We start from the raw sequence: 20,949 nt of genomic DNA, 5'->3' as shown, positions 1-20,949 counted from the left end.
CAGGTCATTCAAGACAGCCAATTATTAAATCTAGAGTCATGTATAAACACATAGTGAGTGAAAAGGTTAATGATGAACAAAGATCATGGGAAGCCCCCAGCAGCCTAGACCTATTGCAGCATAACTGAATTCAGGGTCACCTGATCCAACCCTAACTGTGAGCTTTGTCAAAAAGGATTTAAAAAATGGTAGCAAGGATTACAGAACAACTTGTAGATGCAGGCCAGCAGCAGTATGCAGGATTGTTGATAGATTACATTTTCATATATCAAATAAAAAATAACAGAGCACAACCTTGTGGCTCGGTTAGCTTTAGCAGCAAATTGTCTGATGCTGGAGAGAATTTCATCCCTACTTGATTTGAACAGCAGATGGAGCTGCTGCATAAAACCTGTTTTCAAACTCAGCCCTAGTTTTTGAACTGTGACATGCAATTACTTTATCAACGTCAACAGAAAGAGGAATGATTCCACCAATGATGCCACTAACCCTAACCCTCTCTTACATTCAGCAGCATTATCCTCAGCACTGTGTTTCAAGGATAAACGTTTAGTTTGGATTCAACAGACTAAATGGAGAGGCTTGTTCAGTGATGGGGAAAAAGGAAGCTGAAAACAAGGATCTATCATCACTGGATTTCAGTTTTTTCAGTCTGTCTGTTTCTCTGTATCAGTAAAGCATTAATGTCCAAGCTCTCCCTTGTTTTTCATATAAACAGAGACAGATTCTAATTAGTTAATTACAGTCACACTGATCATTTTATTACAGATGAACAAATTTAGCAAGATTTTCAAATCTCATTATTGCTGCAGTTATCATTTGACTTTGGGACCTGCAGCGGAGTTTGGGCCCAGACACGGCTAATAAAATCAGAGTCAAAGACCGGATAGTGCTGGTCTACCAAGTCATAACCAGGTCACTAATAGGCAAATTAATTAATTAATTACCGTTGCTACACTTTAACAAAACAAAACAGGTTAGCTGAACGAAAGCACCTATACTGAGAACAACCAATACATGTCATTGTCCCAGAATGCATTGTGTGCAAAAAAACATGGCCGCTCTCAAGGCTCCAAAATAGTTTTAAACAACGAAGAATGAATAACAAAAAAAACTGTAGGTATTCTAAAGTACGTTTTTTATGTAGTGGAGATAATTTGTAACATATTTAGAGTAACTTGTCATAATAGTCTCGGTTCCTTTTAAGAGGTCTTGAGAGGTCTTTTAAAATTCTCCTCTGCCATTTGTCCTCGGCAGATGGCGCTGTTGGTTAAAAAAAAAAATCCTCCCACTCCACTGTGCCCTCACGTCGCCTGACTACACTTGGAAAAGAAAACTGAGCTTAGAATAGAAACACATTAACTGGTGCCCGCAGACTAACTAGCTTCAGGCAGACATCTTCTCCGAGGCTGTCGGTGTGCAGGTTACACGATGGATTACGACCAAAGATACAAAAGGAACCAGGGAAACCCCGAGGGAAACCAAAACACCAGACACCCGAGACAGATGACAGATGTGTCTGGACAGGATCAAACACTTCCAAATCCAAATATTCACGGAAATCCACAAGTGCCAACTGGACAGCTACGGTAGTAAGTACAAAGTTTGTGTTGATAAAACAAAGAACTGAAAACTGAAAAACAAAGCAAAAGACTCACACACACACAGCTCATGTTGTCATTTATAGATCCACAGAGGAGGCTGAATAAACCGCCTCTTATGTGCAAATTTCTTCATTGCCTAACATTTATTCTATTTGTGTTACATTTTATTTACTGGAGTAGATTTCTGTTTTCCTACAGAGCTGACTTTCACTTTCGTTTCACGGAATCGGAGAGTGAAACGTTGCCTTCAGTGTTCGTGGTAAAGCACAGCTTCTATGTATACGAAGAAAGCATCTTTTATAAGCAGTGACTGTGTTGAGCAAAGTAAATAGGCGTTTTATCAAAGTGCAGTCTGTAAAGATGTCTTGATTTTACTCAAGTAAACAGAAATCACATGAACACGGTTTGTGATTTTGCTATGGGATTAGAAAGGAAACAGATGATTTTAAAACCATAGCAGTGCAATTTACTTTGTCCCTTCAAAGCAGCATCATATTAGTTTCATTACCACATACTTTTGGATATTCTTAAACTGCTGGTGGTTTTGCTTTTGAGTGGCTTTTTGGCCATACATAACATTTATCCTTTATTCTTTTTTTATGCTTTTTAAGACTTCAGTGCAAAATCTCCTCAAATACAGAAATACAAACAAAACAAGAAAAAAAATGATGGAATGCAAAATGATATCCCTTACATAACTACTGGAAATTTTCACTTGAATTGTTTTCAGCTAAATGTATGCAGTAAGTTTTTAGCTACTGCTGTGTAACCTAGCCTAACCAAACCTCAGACATGAACGAGAGACATAGAAATTAAGTCATGACAGCTCAGATGTTGCCCGGATTAACAAGGTGTTGAGGAACCAGGACACACTGATGAGAAGTGGGCTACTGGAACAAGAAGCCACAGCTGGGCAAGAGATGAAAATAGGGCGCTGTTGGAATGCTACTATGTAAGTTAATCCCAGCAGAAGAGGTTACATGAATAGAATGAGGGGACCTATGGAATCCTCAATACCCAGCATCCAGATTGACAGCGAAACAACTAGTAGCTCAGTGTTACAACATTGGGAAGAAGGAACTGCTCTCGCGGCTAGAAATTCACGAGGTACACCACAGAAATAGAAGGCAGGAAAATAAACCAGCTGTTCTCCACAAAACCATCCAAGGTGTACTCTCTTGCACAAGATCAACAGGACCCTAAGAGCCTTCTTTTGGAACTCTAGTGTTGTTCGCCACATCCTTATTAAGGCCAACTTCAAGCCCATAGCACAAATCACTGTCAAGTCGCGGGATCTAAAAAGTAGATGCGCTGTTCCCACTACTGTTTTGCATAGGCCTGAATCCCCTCAGTGAGGTCATTGACAAGACTGGCTACAGATACTGTCAGCCACCTCCTCTACATGGATGACATCAAGCTGTATGCCAAGAGTTAACGAGATATCGATTCACCGATCCAAACCACCAGGACGACATCGGAATGTCATTCAGATTTGAGAAGTGTGGTCAGATAGTAACATAGAGAGGGAAGGTAGTCAGACTGGAGGTAAATGAGCTACCAGAAAGCAACAATGCAGACAGCTACAAATACCTGGGATTCCCACAAGCAAATGGGAACCACGAAAAGCGGCTAGGAAGCTGCAACCACCAAGTACCTACAGAGGGTCAGGCAAGTCCTGAAGGAGTCAGCTGAATGGTAAAAACAAGATCCGGGCTATCAACACCTACATTCTGCCTGTGATCAGGTACCCTGCTGGGATAATAAGGCTGGCTAAAGGAGCCACTGACATTAAGACTTCATCACTGTGTTCTGCATAGTGCTCATTACACTGCAGTCTACATTATTATTAGTATTAATAATAATAATTTCTAGACCAGTGTAGCATTGCAAATTGTACCACACTGATGAGAAAAAGATACTCAAACTGTACTTGGATATACCTTATTGACAATATTTTACCTATACTATTTAAAAAAAAAAAGTACATTATTTTAATAAAGCTTAAATGAAGTGTATGAATAAACTTAAACTACTGATCAAGTTAAATTAATTTGTTAGCGGAGGTGAAACTGCAACGTTTTCTAAATACTTTCAAAATACCTCATTATAAGTGAACAAAGGAAATATTCGACACCAGAAGCACTCAGGTTTTGCATTGTTCTTCTCCTGCCTTAATACCAACAGTCACACTGTGTCTCTGTCCTTGTTTCAGCTCAGATGGATACACCATTATCCCACCAAATGAATCTAAGCGAAACGAGATGAAAACAAGTAACTATGACACCAATTTGATCTTCATTTATTTGACATTTCTCTCCAAATGAATGAAATGAGAGGTCTGTTGTTGTTGCTGCAGTTGCTCAAAAAGAAGAAGAGGCTCTTAACAGATGGAAAGAAACACAGAGAGTCCCCTCTGTATGTGTGAATCCAGAGAGGCTTGGTAATCTGTCCTTACCCTCTACTACCTTCACCATTTCTATATTTATCTTCACATCCTCACTTACTGACATTTGGCATTCTGATCTTTTATCCAGGTGGTGATGTCACACTGGCTGAAGTCAGGCAAAAACAGCAAATAAATCATCAATCCATGAAACTGCAGAAGAAAGTACATGCCAAGTTATTCACTCTGGAAACCATCCATTTATTTTCTGTGGAGCTTTACATATATCTAAATATTACAGCAAATTATTTACACATACCATTTTTGTCTGCTGCCATAAAAAAAAGCAGACAGTGCATGAAAATATGCCATGTTTGAGATGCAGTAATGCATTTCTACTTTAGCTCTCCTGTTCGTCCAAAAATAAAATATTTCATTTCAAATGCTCTTTCTAGATAAAAAAGGCTGAGGATGACAAGAGGAGGAAACAAGAACAGGAGGAAAAGTGGCAGAAGATGAAAGCAATACAGAGGGAGAAGGTAAGCATAAGATCAAAACATCAAGCAGATTATTATCAGATTATTGTTGTTGTCTTTAGTTTACCATGTAAAGGTAACTGTTGCTGAATAATTGAATTAAATCAAGGGTATGTACTAGAGATGGACCGATCCGATATTACGTATCGGTATCCGCTACTGACCTAAATTACTGGATCGGATATCGGAGAGAAATAAAAAAATGTAATCCGATCCATTAAATATCAAAAAAGCACCTCACAAAACTTGCGACACGGCGTAACTCGGCTCATAACCGTAGCACGTCGGAGCAGTGTGGTCACGTGATAGAGCGGCTGTGGCGTGTGAGACCTGTTGTCTGGTTGAGCATTCGGAGCCTCGCTACCAATCCGGTGTTGTGCCAAAAAGTGATTGTCTGCCAAAAACTGATTTCCGGTATTTGCCAAAAACTGATTGCTTGTATTTAAACTGCTATAAGTAGCTTGTTGGCCTATAATATGTGAAACATATGTCAAATGCATCCCTCATGGATGACACAAAGTCATATTGAGCCACAAACAACATTCGTATAACAAGGTAGAAGCCGCAATCAGTTTTTGGCAGCGACTTTTATAGAACCTTTATTTATGCAGTTAATAAAATCTCATTAACATTAAAAATGTCTTTTGTAAGAGTAAGCTGGCCAGGAGGACAGCAGAAATGGCAGCAAATATTACAATAGTTCTGTAAAAATATTTTAAGTGGGGATAAAGGACCGGATTGGTTATAATGTGAGTACAATAACACAGAGTTATAAAGATACTTGAAAAAACAGATAATCTTTTAATTCTATATATAACCCCTTTGTAAACGCTGTTCACCGAAGTCTATTTACCAACATACGTAAAGATATTACACATAAAAAGTACAAGGAAACATCGGAAATCAGTTTTTGGCAGGCAATCACTTTTTGGCACAACACCGGCATTTCATCTCCGAAGAAGTTATCCCAGAGAGAAGTAAAGCAAGTGTGTAAGTTCATCTCTGAATGTTTGTAAAGCATTCCAGCATTAAGCTTAACAACCAATATATGGAGTGACTGCCTCTTCTTGCTGCTACTTCAATCATGAAACTGATTAATGATCAGCTGATCGGCTTTTCTGTTGCGAGTCCGTATCTCTTGTTTGTTTATCGCCCACTTCGCACCAGAAAGAGGAAACCAGCGGCTGAACAACAGCAGCAAGTTTAACCTTGATAATCTGTTGTTAGAATTTATTTAATATTACTTTCTACACCAGGATCGTTTTCTACGTAGCTGACGGCTGGTAACTGTGCAGGGGCGGATCTAGCAAAGTTTAGCCAGGGGGGCCGATAGGGCATGAACAGGGAAAAGGGGGGCACAAAGACATACTTTTCTTTCTTATTCTCATATAAAATGTCTAGCTTTTAATAAATAATTATCTGAATCTTACACCCAAAGTTTTAATCTAATGTAAAATGTATAGAAGTCCATTACTGTATATAGTAACCATTAAGTCTAATATATGCTAGCAAGCTAGTACTTTTTCCTTTGGGAAGGTACCATCTGTGCAGTCTGCAGTTCTGTTGAAGAAAGATGTTGAATCTATTTAATTATTCTTAAAAAATAATTTATTTCTGTGCATTTTTTTTCACACTGCATCAAATTAAAGTTGATTACGTCAATTAAGCATCATGAGGTGGAGGGTGGTTCACTATTTTTATTTATTTTTTTGCTGGGAGTTTGCAACCCTATTAGTTAGGTTGCTTAATAATTCTGCTAAGTACTCTTTAAAATACCAGGATAGGGAGGATGGAGTAGGTCTAAGTTTATTAGATTGATCAGTGTTGCTGATCTATGAAATATTTTGGGTGCAGTGTGTTTTTTGCATACAGGTATAACAGAATAGCTTTAGTGGTTTTTTTTTTTTTTAAACTTGAGTTTGAACTTATACAATGTCGATGTTTAAAAAAAAACAACAGTTTTATTGATTAAAAAACACACTATATCGGATTCATATCGGTATCAGCCGATATCCAAATTTATGATATCGGTATCGGACATAAAAAAGTGGTATTGTGCCATCTCTAGTATGTACTAATGTCTTGTAGCAAACCATTTGTAATGCTTTAATGCTAAAAACAAAAGATCTGATGGATTTGATTAGAGTGAATACAAGGCTGAGGCCATTGCCTACAGTGGTACTGTATTCCCAGGTTAGCCTAAAACAACAGATGCAAACAGGTAAAACACAACACAGCACATTGTAAACTAGAGCAGGCAGAGAACAGCAAGAACTCGTGTTCTTCTACCAATTCCATCCACATGTAAAAACTGATTTCCTGGATCCAATAGTATCACCACCATAGAGTTATTCACTTCTAAGTAAGTCCAAACCCCATTTTTGGTGAAATTCCCATGCAAATCCTACTCACAGACATATAGCTAAATCAATCACATTTCCTCACCAGTGAGCATGACAAGTTACTTTTTATTACTGTTATGTTAGTGCTTAGAAGCTTATAAATCTACCCCATGGAACTAATTTTTCTTCCCTTAGTGAGGAGTAATATCGTGCTTACCCTGCAGATGTCAGTAGAGACAAGCATCAACATGAGCTGTAGCGAGAGTTTCTCTCACACACACTTGGCACTAAAGCTATGTGAGAACTAACAGATTAATGGACTTTGGGGTTTTCAGCCCCCAAAGAAACTCTCACACTCAGACATGTTCTACTCAACATTTGGCCCTGCTGTCTTTCCAATAATGGTGATAGAGTAATGCGAAAGGCTGATTAATGGCAAAGACCAAGCCGGTATTCCACAGATCTTTGTCTGTTGTGCCATGACCTCTGTGACAACATAGAACAGAGTATTGGTAATCCAGCAAATAAATACATACATATAAAACAACATGCTGGGTCACACTACATTTCACCCCTGTCTCTGGACTCTCACCACCACCCTCTTTATCTTAAACAGCACACCATGTCCTATTTTACAGTAAGACCATGGTACGAGAAAATAAAATCTGTGATGCCAGAAAAAGATAATTAAAATAGACAGTACTAGGAGGGATTTTCACCTAGAGCAGGGCGATATGACCAAAAATATTTATCACGATATACATTTGAAAATTTGCGATAACGATATAACTGACGATATAATTGACACTAGACAAAATACTTTACAACTCCACAACTTTATTAATGCAAAAAAAACCCCCGTCAATGTATTTTCACTTAAACAAGCAGCTGTTTTTTGCATTAAAGTTCTATAAAAATTTTACAGTGCAAATTTCTTGCTGACAGTTTAACCAAAAGGCATTTCCAGTGGAAATTGGCCGACATATCCTCAGCATAACCACGTATAATATCCACAAAACTTAAAAAGAGGTTATACACACGCAATACGGTAATATTACGTTGAAGCACAGTACGTATCAATCTGCAAGGCGCCTGCCTACGATAGCCGTAATGCTCCGACAATCCATCAAGCGGTGCGGCTTCGTAGCTTAGCAAAGTCGTACTAAAACATTTGACAGAATTCCGAGCGCCGTGTACCACATAAAATCATTTCGAGGTGAGTAAACACAACCAGAATTCATACATAAGGCACACGGGATTATAAGGGGCGCTGGCGATTTTCAGAAAAATCAAAGGATTGATTTTAAGTGTGCCGTATTTTCCAAAAAACACGGTAATAACGATGGCCCGCTAGCATGCTCTACCAAAAACAGAGCATGCTTATGTGTTCCATGTCTGCATGTCTTTTGTTGTGTATCTGACGGACGAAAGCTAAACCAGTTCCACACCACTGAAGTTGCAGCATTTTTACAAACCAATTCTGGTTCATCCGTTTCATTCAATGATCCGCTTTCGCCCTTCTCATTCTCTGTTGCTGCCGTGCTTTTTCCGCCATGTGCATATGAAAACAAAGGCACTGTGCATGCGTGTTTTACCCATATTCTATCGCGACGTTTCATTTTCTTATCGTTGCCCAACATTATACCGGTATTACCGTGAACGGTATAATATGGCCCAGCCCTATTTTCACCTCTTCAGAGTAAAATAAGCTTCCAGTTCTGCAACTTATACCTCTAATATTGTAAAATGAATCATCAATTAATCTTCACAAGATGGTACAGTGGATTTTACTGTTAAAATATCATGAACTTGTGTCATGTTGTTCGTGCCCAACAAGCATGACTAGCATGTGTATGCATGAATGTTACAGTCCATATAGCCTGCTCTAATGTAATGGCTCCGTTAGTCACTTTGGTTAATGTCACTTGCACATTTGGGGGAAAGCAGGTTCGTGGCACGACAACTGAGTGTGATGTATTGCAGGCTGAGCATCTACTGGAGAAGGAGCGGCAGGAAGATCAGAGGAGGAGGGAGGAATTTGAGCAGGACCGCCTCAGGTTAGCCCTGGATCGGGGTCGCTTGGGTTTCATTGCTGTTGCCTTCTGGTATTGTGTGCAGTGTTGTGTTCTGTCATGCTCTAACATGGATCTCTGTCAGTTATATTCAGCATCAGATGTCACACGAGCAGGCGGAGTGCTGATATGTGTCTAATTTCCTATATGTGTCCCAGTAAAATATGACTTGACATTGAGCATTCACCGAGGCAGCATGCTGTCAATTCAATAATAAAAGTACAACTACAGTACAGTACAGCCCACCAGGTGGCCCCAGCCAACATTTTGGGAATCACTGCTCTAACCCATTCACTACTAGGTTATATCAATCAATGGTATTCTGCACTCTCAATGGTAGCAACTAAAATCACTTGTCTGGAAGTTGACCTAAAGGTTTATCTTGGGTCCTGCCCACTTCCTGCTGCCATTGGTTATTTGGCCCAAAGTTGCTTGAAGTTGCTGAATGTCATTCACTTTCTATAGTCTCTGGTTGCCACGGCACTGGAAAACATTTGCAAGGTTGATGCAGCTTAAGCATTGAGCTGGAGAAAAACAACAGCCCTGTCAAATTCCACAAATTACAGTAGTACTTGTGGAGGGTATAATAGAGAAAGTGAAGAAAGTGTCAAAATGTTTTTCAGTGTCTCCCAGCACACAAGCACAGACAGAGCATGCTTCTCATAACTACTAAATAAATATAAGCCAGTGGAAACCTTTGGTACAGGATTTAAACCCCAAAATTGCAGGTGAAAGTTCTGTGCCACCATAGTTTTAATGTAGTGTAATTTTTTCTTTTTCTGAAAGGACTCTCTCTCTCAGACATCTTGAATTACAACATGCTGTAAGGTTTGCTCCACATACTTCCTAGCCTGACTTTAATATATATTTTCCTTTCAAAATATGTCTTACAAATTAAAGCCGAGAAAAACAGAAACATTTTTCCATGCTCTCTAAAAAAAGTCATGAGAGTTTATTCAATATAGACAGACTAATGATTCAGAGCATCTACTGTAACTACAGCCCCTTCATTCCTTTTTGTCTGACCACTTTAAATCCATTACCCCAACAGCCACGATGTTACTGGAATATGATCCCTGGCTGACTCCCAAGGTAATTGCTTGTCAAGTAGCATCCCTGGTTTCCTTACAAGGTAAACAAAAACAGGAGACAGCAGACCAGTGTACAGAACTGAAGAAACAATGATGATATTTAGAAATGGGGCTAATGGAGACAGAGTAGCAGAGCAGATGCTCTGTGCACAGTCGGGACAGTGTCACACGGGGACAAACAAACATGGTCAGCCTTTGTCAGACTGTCAGCTTTTCAGGTCTGTGGAGTGTCTTGCAGATTAAAATAATACTTAAGGCCTTATTATTTCTGTGTGTGTGTGTGTGTGTGTGTGTGTGTGTGTGTGTGTGTGTGTGTGTGTGTGTGTGACCATGTCTGCTGCACGACAGAGGAAATAAAGTGTTTATCTATTGCAGAACACAGGAGAGGTTTCTTCAGAATTTCGAGAGGAAAGCTTCATCAGCGTCCACCACTGCCATACGCACGTCATCCAGGGTAAGGTGGTGTCCAAATCATATGTTTTGCTTACTCTGTGCAGCAGTGGGCCTATGCATGCATGTGCTCTATGCATCCTAGGAGTCAGTGCAAACTCTCATATGTGTGGCGTCAGAGAATCTGTGTGGTATTTCACACAAGTAGATCTACATTTGTAGACTGTTTTCTGAGTAAATACCCTTAGGTGCAGAATTTTCATCGTCTGAGGCCACACGGATATTAAACTGTATCCCATGTAGGTCGGGTAGGAGTCGGGAGCTTACGCTTATCTACTGGTCATACATGGAGCACACACCGGTACAGTAAGATCACAGATGAGTAAAAGGAAAAAAATACACCGATAAATATGCCAGTGTTTTTGGGGGAGTTTCCTATAATTTTTTTTGTTTTGTTTGTTTTTTTATATTCTTGTTACTTGTCAGTATTGTCTTTCTACCTCTTTGAGCCTCTGTTGTTTTTAAATGTCTGCTTCCTTTTGTCTTTTCTCAGCCTCTCTTCTCTGAATGTTGGTTTTCTTAGAAGGGAAGTGGTGGAAGGCTAGGAAAGTTCAAGGGACTTCCCAGAGTTCACACTGAGCAGAGACAGAGACACAACATGACATGACTGCAAGGTTTTCTGCAGAAGACAGAACAGGGTTGTATAACGTGTGCTGGAAGAAGTATGTAGAGGGAAAAATAAAAACCAAAAAAACCTGTTCCTACCTAACGGATCACTTGTCTTGTCAGTCTAATAATGTGAATGGAAAACAATTTCCTTCCTTTCCAGATTACCAACAAGAAATGCTCAAAGACTGCAAACCTCTGCCAAGGCAGCTAGACACGAATAACTAGTTAGCTAGTCATTACGTTCTTGGTGGAAGTAATGACCAGCATTCTAATGAGACATAAATCATTAGACAATCACTTAAATGGGGGTGTATAAAAATGGCAGATTAAAAAAACATATTTACTTTGAAACATTGACTCCCCAAGTCGGTATTAGAAGATACAAAATTCAAAACTGAGGTTTAAAAAAGCTAAATTCTGAAATAAAAGTAAATAAATGGTATAAAAAGTAATACATTTTCACTTATGTGTAAATTCTGAGTCACTAAGAGAAGATAATTATACCAAAAATGCAAGTGTCCAAAAATTTATAAATTTATAAGACTGATGTAGTGGCTAAAAAAATTACACAATAATAATGTCAGGTCATAAGATTGCACATCAAACTTTTAATGTAGCATCTGAGTATTGTGAGTAAACAGTAAAACGTGAAACAAATACAAAACAACATGTCAAAACTGTCTTTGTAAGTAAAGATCATTAAGTTAAAAAAAATAGTGAAAAAATTCCAAACTTATATAAAAATGTAATTTAAATCAATAATTCCATCCATGTATTTTTGAATGAATTCCATCTTTCCTCCATTTATGTGGTTCAAGTGTACCCCGCCTTTCGCCGGGGGACACTCTGAGCAGGTCACATGTGTGCCGCAGGGCTACTTAATTCAATACAAGATAGAAAAATAAAATTACCTTTCGACCACATAATTCTGAATGGTAATTATAAAATTATCCCATAATTATTCTACTTTGAAAATGTCCTCAGGCGATCATTTACTCTGGCTATAAATAACTCTAAATACCATTTCTCTTAATCATTGCAGGGGCAATGGCTTAATGTCTTACAACAAGTAGATGCTGTAAGCCTCTGAAAATTCAAGGCTATTTTTAGCTCAGAAATTCTGCTTTTATTCCAAAGTGTTGAAAGCTTCTGTCAGAAAGTAAAACATAGTGCTAATAACATGCGTGCTCTCTACCCGGCCTGTCAGTGATGTTACACAGGAGAAGAAGCGGGGAAATGTTTTCTTCTTTTTTTGTTTGTTTGTTTTTTTAAACAGTTTTTATTCATTATCAAGAAAATCATAAAACATAACAAAGCAGGCAAAAAAAGTCAAAGTCATTATATACCTGTACAAATACACATATGGGGTAAAGAGGAGAGAGAGAAAAAAACAAACAAAAAAACAAACAAACATATTTTTGCTCAATTACCCACAGATTTAGAAAGAGAAAAAGATAAACTCCAAGAGTGAATTGTTGTCCTTTACGCTTACTTCCTATTTAACTGAGAACATCTTAATCGCAACCACCCCCCCTCAACAGTTGGGACAAATCATTTGGCAAATAAGAAAGCAAAGGGGACCAAACATTGAGAAAGAGACCCTCATTTCCTCCTAAAATAGCAGCAGTTTTTTCGTGAGGAATAACCTTGGAAATGTTTTCTTTGTGGGCTTCTCTCACTGTTTTACGTTCTCTCTGCCTCTTTTTGAATCTTGTAGAGCTGATGCAAATCTTTCACCAGGAAAATTAGTGGTGAGAGAGATTGGGAAAAGGAGACTGTAGGTCAGACCTTGGTGCAGAAAGACACAGAAAGCAGTTCTGATAAAGGAGTCTCTATTTTAGGGTGGGATACACACAGAAACAAACAGACCGGATACATAGATGATAAATAGATGATTTGATACTGTCTGTGACAGTAGGGTCACAGACAGTATCAAAGCATCACCTCATCCTGGTGTTCTACTTTCTCATCTCACAGAACCTTCTCCCATCATATCATGTCATCACCTCTTGTCTTCCCTGCTTTCTCCAATTTTCACAATTTTCATTGTGTCTCCTACATTTCTCTTCTTTAGTTGTCTGTTTTTACCACTAGTTTCTTTCCTTTCCCTGTCTCATGTCTCATTCCACATCCTTTCCCATCTTCTCTGCTCCTGTGCTCTTGCTATGCTTTTTCCCCCTCTCTTTTCTATTCTTTTCTTTTCCCTGACTTTCCTCTCCTCTCTTTCTGCTGATACTCCCAGGCTTCAGCTCTTTCAGATCGACGTCACAGATTAAGAGATGAAAGCTTGCAGCCACAGAGCAGCAAAAGGCAAACTTCTTCATGTGGTTCTGACCAAGACCCTGGGAACTGTTGTTCTTTCAGCATTGGCTCCATAAGACACATTGATCTCCCCTTCATATCCTCTATTTGTAGGCGGGTGCTTGTGTGTTTGAGTGGGAGATTTGATACTAAGCTTTGATGCAGCAGAGGGCTGACACAGGTGGGCTGTGCTCCGTCTTCCCCTCACTGACCCATTAACTCTCCTGGGAAGAAAAACAGAGTAAAAACGAGTGAGATGAATGTGTTGAATTCATTTCTTGTCAGTAATTAAGCAAACTCCAGTGTAAACTCCTCCAGTGGTATAGTGGCTGATGTATTTTCTTGGCAAGAAAAGAGTGCTGCTTTGATTCTAGCCAAAGACACAAATCTTTCTTTCAGGAAGGGCATCCGGTGTAAAACTCAATCTAAATCAAACTTACAACACCTTGACTCCTTTTTAGCCATTCTGTTGCAGATGTGCTGCTGTGCTTTGGGGTCATTGTCCTGTTGCATAACCCAATTTAAATTATCCTCACATTTGACTCTAAAATACTTGGGTATTCAGAGGAGTTCATGTTTGACCTGCTGCCCAGGTCCCGCGGCTACAAAATGAATAATGCTCAAATCATCACCTTCCACCACTGTGCTGGACAGTTTATATCAGGTGTGTGTGCTGATATGCTATGTTTAGTTTTCTCACAACAGGGTGCTGTGCATTGTGGACAAACTCTCCACTTTTGTTTTGTCTGTCTGAAAGACATTGTTCTGCAAATCTTGTGGGGCTTTTTTTTTTTTTTCAAAAGCAGCATTGCGAACCTAAGTATGGGCAGTAGCAATTCCTTTTTAAAGAAGGAATTGTTGTAGAATTTTCACTGACATTTCTCCTAATTGGCATTGTGTTAACAAACAGTTGCTTGAGTGTAATTATTAAATAGAAAGGTACCCTGAACTTCCTCAGTTGTCGTAGGTGATACAGGCGCTGCCTAGCCTTTTTGGTCTGGACCTGAATGTGGGCAGACCATGTCAGGTCTGAGGAGATGTGGACACCAAGATACTTGAAGGACTGCACCCTCTCCACTGGAGCTCCATTGATGATAATGGGCTTGTAGTCTCTGTGCTGACTCCTTCTGAAGTCCACCACCAGCTCCTTGGTCTTGCCGACGTTCAGCTGGAGGTGGTTGTCCTGGCACCATGATGCCAGACTCTTCACTTCGTCCATGTAGGCCGCCTCATCGTTGTTGGAGATGGTGCCCAACACCACTGTCGTCACCAAACTTCACAATGGTGTTGGAGCCGTGGGTGGCCACACAGTCTGAAGTGTAGAGGGAGTAGAGCAGTGGCGAGAGGACACATCCCTAAGGTGCTCCTGTGTTGATGGTGATGCTGTTAGAGACGCATCTTCCCACCCTCACCACCTGAGTTCTGCCAGTGAGGAAGTCCAACACCCATGCACACAGACGGCTGTTGAGTCCCAGATCCCTCAGCTTTGTGAACAGTCTGCAGGGCACTATTGTGTTAAACGCTGAACTGTAATCAACAAACAGCATTCTCACATAGTTACCCTGTTTCTTGTCCACGTGGCTGAGGGTGGTGTGCAGGACATGGGCGATGGCGTCCTCTGTGGATCTGTTGGATCGGTAGGCGAACTGCAGCGGATCTGTGGTGTCTGGGATGGAGGAGGAGATGATGTTCTTAGATGTAGAAAGCACTTAGATGTAGAAAAAAAGTGTGTATGAGAATAGGTGAATGAGATATGTTGTATAAACAGCATGTCTCATATAAGAGCCAGTTATTTACTTCGGCTAACTATGATCAAATGCACCTAGCTGCGACTCCTAATACTCCTGCTACCTAATGCCTACGGTAGCAGTAAGTGTGGACTTTCTCACACAATGCTTCTGCATTTTGGCTTAGTTCTAAGGTTGTATTTACCTAATCTTAAAATCTGCCAATGGCCATACTAGCTTTATGATAATCTGATACATTAACCATTAGGATTTAAACAGAGTTTAAATTTCTACACTGTAAAAAATAAAAGTCCTAAAAAACAGTAATATTCTGGCAGCTGGGGCACCAAAGTAATACCATAAAATAACAGCAAAGAACTTTCCCATGAAAATACGGTTATTTTCAGTAATGACAATACAGTTTGTTGCCCTAATTTTACATGGGATTTTGCCTTTTTCAAGTGCTTTTAAACATTAAATTAGGAACAATTTAATGTGATTGAACAATGAAATTACCTATAAACAAGGTCAATGAATGCGGCAATATGAATAATAATACTTAAATGTACAGAAATATACAGTTAACAGTTGGTTTAAATAATAATGGATTGCATTCATATAGTGCTTCATGAGACCCTCAAAGCGCTTTACAATTCCACTTTTCAATTCCCCTCTGGCCATCACCAGTAGGTGGTAGGTGAAGAGTCTTGCCCAAGGACACAACGACTTAGAGTGTCCGAGCCGGGGCTCGAACTGGCAACCTTCTGATTACAAGGTGAACTGCCAACTCTTGAGCCACGATTGCCCTAAAGAGCAATAATAATTATTATTATTTGATGTAAAAAAAGTTTATACAAATCATTTTATATACTTTTCCATAGCATTACATTTGAATTTAACAGTTCAATCTTTCAAATAACAGACAAATATTTGTGAAATTTTGATGCATTTGTGAATGTATTTTAACAATCTAAATATGCATGTGTACAGACAAATACATTTAAAAAACAAGAAAATTATGTTTTATTACATTTACAGTGATTTTACGTTAATTTACATTTGAAATGTAAAATCAGTCTATTTATGTAAATTTAATGATATTCTAGAAGAACAGTACAAAACTGTAAAATACACAGTAAACTACTTTTATATTACAATTTTTTTTTTACAGTGTAGAGAAGGTCTTGCTTATTTCAGCAAGATAACAACAAACCACATTTTGTATGTATTCCAACCGCACAGATCCATTTAAAGTGATTTATTACAGCAGAACAACATAGTGGGAGTTGAGAAATTATCCTCACCTCAAAGAGGCACCATGAGGACAGCAGGAGGTGATGTCAGTGGGAGAGAGGAATGTTTTTTTTCCCCAACTGTCTGACCTATGACCTTTACAATAATACAGATTCTTCAGTCTTAGCGGGAGGAAATATGACATTTTCTTTTTTTCCTTTTTTTTTGTCAGAGCACAGATGTGGAGAGTAAACAGACAAAGGAATCAAAAAATCTGAGAGAAGTGCAGCTGGAACACAGGAGGTATGAAGACCCTTTATATCTTATATCTTATATAAAGTTAACATAAAAGCACACAATTTGGAAGAAACGGTGCTGAGCCACTTGATGAAAGACTCACTCAATATTAAAAAAATGTTGCAACTAAATACAAACTACCCATGCAAGAATGATCTCAGTAAGATTAATAGTGTGTTTTTGTTCATTCCTTTTGGAACAAAACCAGTGTAGACTGGCTGGGTTGATGGATGTTAAGTGGCTGCAACTTCCACTATATTTTAGTGGGTACAGAAGTTTAAAAAGCTGTCAAACACTTCCCGCTCACTGACATTTGGAGCCTGCAGGCATGTGAAGTTGTAAAATAGAACATTTGCAAGTTTTATGTGAAGCATTTTGTTAAGTTCACTATGCTTTGACAGGGTGAACGCGGCCTTTTTGGACAAGCTTGAAGGTCAAGCCAGAGGGAGCGAGAGAGAGCCAAAATTCGAAAGTACTCAGGAGGCAGAAAGTCAAGCCCCGTTGTCACACCTGAAACCAGATCCAGAACAGAGCTGCTCCGGCTGGACAAAAGAAGCTGGTGAGCTGAGACTGGACCTGTAAATAATGCTCATTGTTCTGTTTCTCAATGCCTTTTTTTTTTAGTCTGGCTCAGCACTGGTTAACCAAACCTAAATCGGACATTTGAGAAGACTTGCCCACCTCATCCTTTTTCAGTGGACTCTGACTTCCTGTTTAGTCTATGTTAGGTGTAGGTGCTTTACATGCTTCAAAAATGTAGGTAGGAAACTATGTGTGGTACATTGTGATACTGTAGCTCCGGGCATTCAAAACCTGCTGAAACTTGTGCTTTTAGTAAGGAGGAGCCGTAAATGTGTGTGTGTCTCTATACTGTAAGTGTGAGTAACAAAGTATTTTCCACTTCTGCCTGGCAGTTAGCACGGATGATGCCAAATATCAAAGACATTTAAATGTGTGACTTAGCAGACAGGGCACTGAGAGGATCAAAGCTTGACACACGCAAACTTCTACTGTTTGTTATTACAATTCTGGCAGTCTTCGAGGTAAATTCTCTACTTGCGCTGAAGCAAGGCTAGACTGACAGACTCTAGGCCTGGAGCCAGGCAGATGTGCCAAGGGGCAATGCCGCCCTTATACAATTGTTCTGGATTGATACCTGACTGGATACAATGCAGATATGAATAACTCGTGTTATGAACGCAGAAAATCTCATTAGATGGTCACACCCTAACTTTCTTTATTATTTGTTAGAGAATGTTATCCCATACAGAGTAACTATGTGGGATCATAATTTACAAAAAACCCCATAATGAAATAATTAATTGAGACGTGGAGCTTTGAAACCATAAAGGCATCAAGAAAATGTTTGTTGACATAACTCAGGCAACACGGCAGTTTTTCTCGTATTACAATCGGACTTCGTAGGGTTTTAGATCAGGAGGCTATGTCCATGTTTTACATACAGTCTGTGGACAACGCTGAGCACACGCCCATTTTAATAGTGTCATCTTTATTCAAACCTTCTGTGCCACTTTTCACTCCGTTGAAAGTAGTTTGCCTAGCGGTCCACTGGAGGGCACTCCTGAAACTCTCAGATTGACCTAATGCATGCCCCGTTGACCTCATATTCTGTTTTGAGTTAGACCACAGTGCACAGATGACAAAACTTGAACAAAGGACAAATAAGCTAAGATCTGTATGTGGTGTAATTGCTCTTGACAAAGGAAGGGCTAAGGATGTATTGGAATCTGGTATTGGTAGTAAACAGTGTCTTGTCCTACCACTCAGTTGCTTTTCATTCTTTGCTAATTGCTGTCTGAACACTAGCCACCAGCCCTATCTGCCAACTAGCCCGATGATCATGTCTTTCCACTCTGCCAGAACCTGTTTGGGTGAAGGCCTCTCCTGTCTGTCCCTCACTATTTGCCAGCCCAACTCATCAAAGACCATCAACTAAAAAAAAACCCACCGCCTTTTTCTCGACTTCGCCGATGAATGGTTTGGCGAAAGTGTGCTTCTTCTTTGCTCTTGTTTTTATTACCCAGTCCAATAATTTGTGGTGCAGACTGTGTTTTTACATGCAAATGATTAATTTAGGGAATGTCTACAACCATTCATTGCTACAGATGGGAATAGAAACCAGCCTCGTGTAAGCTCTTACAATGTCACCATCAATGAGATTTATTAAAGAGAAGATCATTATATAAATTTTTTAGTCATGAATCTGCTATGTTTTACAATGATAATGCCCTATTATTACTGTGATAATCGGCGTCATCATACCCCAGCAGCATCATAATGAACGATGGGGGACTCTAGAGGAATAGTTGCTAAAGTGATCAGACAGGAGAGTCTCTATGCTGCCTGAAAGAAATGACTGTAAACATTGGAATCCCCCTTTCCTTTGTTTGACTATATTATTAACAAAATATCTAAGCAAATCAACATTTTGGGGATTGGTTCTAGAGCTTTTGGTAACCAATCATGTGTACAAATGTTCTGCAAAACAGATGCTAGCTGAAAAAGAAAATATGAAAACATGGTATGATAAGGCCTCCAGCTATACATGAGAAGGAAAGAAAGTATATTTCAGGACAATCAAGGAGCCCTCTTTCCACCGGGGTCTCAAGAGAACAACAAATTAAACTTTATGTGTATTCTTTCCTGTGTGTTTTCCAGGCCCGCGGGCTGAGTATGACCAGGCCCTGATGAAGCTCATCAAGAGCTTTCCAAACTGTGACAGAGACTTCCTAGAGGACATCCTTACCCAGTGTAACAGGGATTACGAGGAGGCGTCCACACTACTTATCAGCACACTGAGTTGAACTTCATGTATTATAAATTTTTTCCCCCATAAACACAACAATTTACAACAGCTCCTACAGGCATCTAGAGAGAAAAGAGTTAATGCAGGAGCTGTTTGTCCTTAATTTTCTGTTTAACACTTTAGGCCATGGGCCAAATAAGCATATTTACTCAGGGTGCAGATGGTAGAGAATTGGCAAAGACAAAGTTTATCTACTTTGATGGTAGATCAGTATACAAAGCAGAGCTGACTACAATGCATTAGACTCCTCTGAAAACATACCTACATAATATGTGCTCTATGGGATCTGTTTTTGATTATGCTATTAATCACTGAGTGTTTGATGTTGTGTATCTGTCTGCATTCAGTAGTGAGTCATGTTGTGGTTTTGTCTTGACATCGAGTAGAATTGATGCTCGTTTTCACCAGTTTGGTTAAAGGTCATCGCAATGACTCAAAATCTTCAGCTTATATTTGGAGCTCTTGATTAAATCAGTGTGTGCAAATGGAAGAAAGCACTAGCAACATGCATGATGCTTTTTGTTCTGTTTTATAATTAAAGTTGTTTGTAATGCCTCTATAGCAAAAAAAATAATATTTAAGTATGTCATTTTTGACTTTAGAAAATTGTTCTGTCACATTGTGCCAGTCGGGACAGAAACGTTCTAACAGGCACATACAAAAATGACATTTTTCCAAAGAAGTCCAGTTATCCTTTTTTAAAGCTGAGGTTTTTTGTAGAAAGCCTTTTTGTTATTAGTTTCAGTTCAGGGAACTGCAGGGAAACACTGTTTGGTTGAATGTTCATCACTGTTTATATTCATGTGTTGTAGCCATTTAATCCCTTTGCTTCTCATCACTGTGTTACACAGTGGGCAGTGAGCTGCTGGTGGTGCAGTAAAATTTAACCTCATAACATCAATGAACTGGACAGCACAGGTGGTTATCACTTGGTGGCGGCAACAAAAGAACAAAGGGCGTTGCTCTCAACACGAGGGGCTGAAAATCCCCTTTTACTAAAGCATGAAGTCATGAGGAGTGCTACAGAGTCATCCAGGAAATGTCTTCCCTTTGGAGAACACCAAGAAATCACATATTATTGCATCAGTTTTACACTTAGTCATAAAGGTGATGGATTTAAATTTCAGTGAAAAATATTAACTGTGTGGTATACCCCTAAATAAACTCATCTATTTAAATCAAAGTCAGTAAATTTTCATTTCTGTGTAGACAGATATTACAGTTTTGTATTGTGCATTTCAGTAGTATATCAAAGAAGATCACAGAGACATAGAGCATAAAGCTGCTCATATTCTAGTTTATTTACTGCTAGCAAGCGAGCTAGTCAGACATTCCTTTGCTGGTACAATTGTCAAAGTAAGAATATCCAATCATGGCAAGGCACATTGGCTAATGACTTGTTACTGACAAGTCATTAGCCAATGAGCAAGTGTAATATACCATTGATAATCCTCCTTTTTGAAACATGATATGACAA

At 39.2% G+C, this 20,949-nt stretch overlaps 1 protein-coding gene across 1 annotated transcript; it reads left to right on the top strand.

Moving 5' to 3' along the window:
- Window positions 1-1,299: 1,299 nt before the first annotated feature.
- On the top strand, window positions 1,300-20,632 carry epsti1 (epithelial stromal interaction 1). The gene is made up of 10 exons (XM_006805947.3): window positions 1,300-1,592; window positions 3,817-3,875; window positions 3,961-4,044; window positions 4,139-4,212; window positions 4,443-4,526; window positions 8,849-8,922; window positions 10,404-10,482; window positions 16,581-16,651; window positions 17,047-17,204; window positions 19,325-20,632. The coding sequence occupies exons 1-10, from the start codon at window positions 1,432-1,434 to the stop codon at window positions 19,468-19,470; spliced, it is 990 nt and encodes a 329-aa protein (XP_006806010.2). The 5' UTR covers window positions 1,300-1,431; the 3' UTR covers window positions 19,471-20,632.
- The last annotated feature ends 317 nt before the right edge of the window (window positions 20,633-20,949 follow it).

Source organism: Neolamprologus brichardi, chromosome 16 (genome assembly GCF_056152115.1).
Source record: "Neolamprologus brichardi isolate AB-2024 chromosome 16, ASM5615211v1, whole genome shotgun sequence".
Lineage (NCBI taxonomy): Eukaryota > Metazoa > Chordata > Actinopteri > Cichliformes > Cichlidae > Neolamprologus > Neolamprologus brichardi.
The sequence above is the reverse complement of the archived record's forward strand: the minus strand, read 5'-3'. Positions and strand labels throughout refer to the sequence as shown.

Excerpts from the sequence above, each read along its gene's own strand:
- epsti1 (XM_006805947.3), top strand. The coding sequence starts at position 1,432 with ATGGATTACGACCAAAGATACAAAAGGAACCAGGGAAACCCCGAGGGA. Across the intron at positions 3,876-3,960 it reads GCGAAACGAGATGAAAACAA|TTGCTCAAAAAGAAGAAGAG; the intron begins GTAACTATGACA and ends TTGTTGCTGCAG. Across the intron at positions 4,045-4,138 it reads TGTGAATCCAGAGAGGCTTG|GTGGTGATGTCACACTGGCT; the intron begins GTAATCTGTCCT and ends TCTTTTATCCAG.